Consider the following 4856-nt stretch of genomic DNA (forward strand, 5'->3'; position numbering starts at 1 on the left):
ATGTGACCTCTGGATAACACTCTCAGATTCATGGCCTGCGGAATTTCTACTGACATTTCTCATCCTCTTTTCCTTGTATTCCTTTATTGGAGAAAGTAGTCTGGACACTTTGTTCAAGCCTCTCCTTGTAGAGAAAGTAGTCTGGACACTTTGTTCAAGCCTCTCCTTGTGGAGAAAGTATTCTGGACACTTTGTTCAAGCCTCTCCTTGTGGAGAAAGTATTCTGGACACTTTGTTCAAGCCTCTCCTTGTAGAGAAAGTATTCTGGACACTTTGTTCAAGCCTCTCCTTGTGGAGAAAGTATTCTGGACACTTTGTTCAAGCCTCTCCTTGCGGAGAAAGTATTCTGGACACTTTGTTCAAGCCTCTCCTTGCGGAGAAAGTAGTCTGGACACTTTGTTCAAGCCTCTCCTTGTAGAGAAAGTAGTCTGGACACTTTGTTCAAGCCTCTCCTTGTGGAGAAAGTAGTCTGGACACTTTGTTCAAGCCTCTCCTTGTGGAGAAAGTAGTCTGGACACTTTGTTCAAGCCTCTCCTTGCGGAGTCATTCAAGGTAAACTCTTCCTTTTCATGAGTGAGAGGTTTTCTTAGTCTGATCTGTGTATTTTGTGAAGGTCTGAAGTTACATTCTATATAATTTTTTAGCTTCTGTTTTAGAATGAATGGAGACCGAAAGGACAGAAACAGAAGATTGGAAGAAGGACCCAGGGGAGAGAAAACATCTGGAAGTCCTCTTACCACAGCACTCTGCTGTTTTACTGTGTTAAAAACAGAGTAACTGAGACCTCACTGAAAACCACAAACAATGACAAAGTTATGAGACCCATGGGACATGCCTGTCACACCTCTTGTCTTTCTATCTGATCACACAGCTGCTTGAATACCGTACTCCTCTTTTCCCTCATCTCCAACGATGCTGAAGCACAGGGACTTTAAACTTTGTTTCTCCAGTGCTCTGACTTTTACCATAGCTTTATTAATTAAAGTTGTGTGAGCTTCGAGAAGGGTGAGGTAAACACGTCACGACTCGTCTGGACACAGCCGTGCGTGAAGAGAGGGTCACAGGTTACGTGTTTCATGACTTTACATACCAGAACAGAACCACTTAGGGCTGATTGGAAAACCTATGTGTTTGAGATGACAATGTCATGCTTCTTAATGGGCTTTAGGGTGGAAATATACTGTTGCCGAAGATACTGTATTATAAGCGAGTGTTGCTGAGTGTTTTGTCACTTTGTTAGCTCAATGTTTCAGAATGTCTCTGTATCAACTCTTTGGTAAGATTGGAACGACACACTTTAGGAACATGCAGGATTCTGAACAACAGAATTAGACTATTGCAGTTGCTCATTGTTAACTGTGCCAATACCTCATTGTAGCCTACCACATGTTGTGTTCAGGGCCAGGCCTCTGTCTGTGTCTGTGTCTGGAGACCAGAACAGTATGCAGCAGATCCAAAGCTCTCAGGAAGGCAGCCTTAGCAGCTCTAAGCCCCTGTTGTACGCCGTCCGCATGAGACCTTTAAATGTGAACCACACTCGGGTTCAAACACTATTTGAAAATCGTTCAAATACTTTGAGTGTTTGTGTCGACCAGCCTGGTGTGCCAGATGGCCAATTTTGCTGTTTTAAGACTATTTTATTAGTCCATAAAGTCAGGCATGCTCAATCAAGCACAGAATACGTTTTTTAAAGTGATTTCAAATATTATTTGAAGCCCGGTCAGACTTGAATCACAATTTGTTTCTAATGGATTGACACAGACAAAAGGCCAAAGCAGCAGAGAGTAGAACAGAGAAAAGGAGAGGAGAGGAGAGGAGAACCGAACAAAGGAGAGGAGAGGAGAGGAGGGGAGGGGAGGGGAGGGGAGGGGAGAGGAGAGGAGAGGAGAGGAGGGGAGGGGAGGGGAGGGGAGAGGAGGGGAGAGGAGAGGAGAGGAGAGGAGGGGAGGGGAGGGGAGAGGAGAGGAGAGGAGAGGAGAGGAGGGGGAGGGGAGGGGAGGGGAGAGGAGAGGAGAGGAGTGGAGAGGAGAGGAGAGGAGGGGAGGGGAGAGGAGGGGGAGGGGAGAGGAGAGGAGAGGAGAGGAGGAAGTTTGATTTAATCGCTTGGTTTTGTAGGTGTTTTGTGGGGATTAATAATACATATTCTTTACTACAGTGGGCAGAGTCAGATCTATCGTAGGCTGAGAACAGAAAAAAAGATTCCATTGGAATTAATCAGATGGTTTAGAATCCACATGTTCTCTTGATGCTGTTATCTGTGTGGCTTTAGTAACATGCACCAGTTTCTTCCTCTTTGATACATTCAGATTGGTCTGTTTTTTTAATAGCCTTGATGTGATGCTATGGTTTGACAGGATATTTTCTCTTTAATGTTCTATAAGGAAATGCTAAAAAATAATCTAGTTGTGAAAATCTTCAAAACATGTCCACTGCCAGTTGGTCTACCTTTTAGAAAAATCACTGTTAACTGAACACTAATGCAGTATTCTTCATAGCACACAGTGTTATATTACCTTTGATAACTTTTGCTGTGAGTTGATCGCTGTTTAACATCCTATAGCAAGCATTCCATATGCCAATGAGTTGGTACTCATCATGTACAGGATGTCTTTGGAGGGAAAAAAAACACAGATTTAACCAGAAAGGCACAATATACATCCTAAGTCGTAACATTGAGCTGTGTGTGTTTACGTCTCTGCCAGGTATCTTTGGTCAGAAGCTGGAGGAGACGGTGCGGTACGAGAGGCGTTATGGGAGCAGGCAGGCCCCCATGCTGGTGGAGCAGTGTGTGGGCTTTATACGCAAGTGGGGCCTACGGGAGGAAGGACTGTTCAGGCTACCAGGGCAAGCCAACCTGGTCAAAGAGCTGCAGGATGCCTTTGACTGCGGAGAGAAGCCCTCCTTCGACTGGTATGTAAAGATATGTTACGTTTACTGTAAACGAGATGAGAAATGTGTACAAATGTAAATGCACAACTTTCATTTGCATGTGTTTGATACGATTCTGTTCATTCCATTATGAGCCTGTCCTCCTTATCTCTCCCTCCACCAGCCTCCACTGGTGTATATATATACAGTATGTCATTTTTTCATGAAAACCCCGTCTTGGACTGCATGCCAGCAATATACAATATACTGTATATACACTGAGTATACAAAACATTAAGGACACCTGCTCTTTCCATTCAGAGGGTGAATGGGCAAGACAAAAAATGTAAGTGCCTTTGAACGGGGTATGGTAGTAGGTGCCAGGCGCACCGCTTTGTGTCAAGAACTGCAACGCTGCTGGGTTTTTCACACTCAACAGTTTCCATGTGTGTGTCAAGAATGGTCCACCACCCAAAGGACATCCAGCCAACTTGACACAACTGTGGGAAGCATTGGAGTCAACATGGGCCAGCATTCCTGTGGAACGCTTTAGACAACTTGTAAAGTCCATTCCCCAATGTATTGATGCTGTTCTGAGGGGAAAAGGGGAGGTGCAGCTCAATATTAGGATGTGTATGGGAACCCACAGCATCAGCAGTGCTTTAGCCATTCTTATTCACTCTGCAATATATAGAATCTCAAATCAAATTACACATTTTTAATCCTGTTTCCTGCTAATTCTGTATCGAGGGCTGCCAGGATGTTAAAAGATAATCCCACAGTAATAATCATTCTCAGACTGGGAATGACATGGAATTAAATCCGGGAGTGGAAAGTGGTGACAGACAACTTTTGGCACATCAACCTCATCATGCCTCAAGGCATTATTATGGGATGCTCAGACACCTTACCTGTAATGACTTTTACCATGGTCCTACAGAATACTGACAGCTCTGTCTGTAATGACTTTTACCATGGTCCTACAGAATACTGACAGCTCTGTAATGACTTTTACCATGGTCCTACAGAATACTAGCAGCTCTGTACTGACTTTTACCATGGTCCTACAGAATACTGACAGCTCTATCTGGTATGACTTTTACCATGGTCCTACAGAATACCGACAGCTCTATCTGTAATGACTTTTACCATGGTCCTACAGAATACTGACAGCTCTGTAATGACTTTTACCATGGTCCTACAGAATACTGACAGCTCTGTACTGACTTTTACCATGGTCCTACAGAATACTGACAGCTCTATCTGGTATGACTTTTACCATGGTCCTACAGAATACTGACAGCTCTATCTGTTGATATGCATTTCAGTCACATTACCTATATGAGTTCTCAGATAGGTTAGCTGTTTAAAACTAAATGAGAAGTCACACCAACACATTTTTTTTCCCAGCATGCTCTACTGCAGGTCGAAATTTTGGAATAGTTTTTAATATCTGTGTTTTTGCATGTACATTGAGTGATTCATTGATCAAAAGTTATGCAACACAAAGATAACATTTTTTTCTTCTAAACTAATCCAATTATTGAATTTTTGCACCCATTACTGAAATGGTTGTTCCAGTTTAAATGGTTTAAGTAGGTTCCTCCCACTGATTTGAATACAGGTTGCAGGTGAATACACATTTCAACTGCTAGATAATCTAATGCTGGCTGGATTCCAATCGGATTACACATCACTTTGCAAGCCAGCGTAATGTGATTCACAGTTAGGGCTGCAAAATTCTGGTCAATTTCCTAGGTTTTCCAGAAATCCTGTTTGAAAGATTACTGGATATTTTTTTGGGGGGGGGGGCAAGTTAATGGAATTCTGCAACTCTACTATACCTTACTCAAAAAAACTGCATTTGTTTTACTCATATGAAGTTAGTGCTGCTCACTTGAGCTATTTAACTTTCTTAACTACATATTCTTTTTAGGAAATCTGTTTCCTCAAAATGTTTGAGTAGCCAGAACTTATCTTCCGGGTTT

General features: G+C 42.8%; 1 protein-coding gene across 4 annotated transcripts in view; it reads left to right on the top strand.

Annotated features, from left to right (window-relative positions):
• arhgap24 (Rho GTPase activating protein 24) overlaps positions 1 to 4856 on the top strand; it is a 202460-nt gene that overhangs the window by 175870 nt on the left and 21734 nt on the right. For all 4 annotated transcript variants that reach the window (XM_029692396.1, XM_029692397.1, XM_029692398.1 and 1 more), the window contains one exon: positions 2703 to 2910. In XM_029692396.1, coding sequence (XP_029548256.1) covers positions 2703 to 2910 — 208 coding nt within the window. The remainder of the gene's footprint in view (positions 1 to 2702; positions 2911 to 4856) is intronic.

This window comes from Salmo trutta, chromosome 15 (assembly GCF_901001165.1).
Source record: "Salmo trutta chromosome 15, fSalTru1.1, whole genome shotgun sequence".
NCBI lineage: Eukaryota > Metazoa > Chordata > Actinopteri > Salmoniformes > Salmonidae > Salmo > Salmo trutta.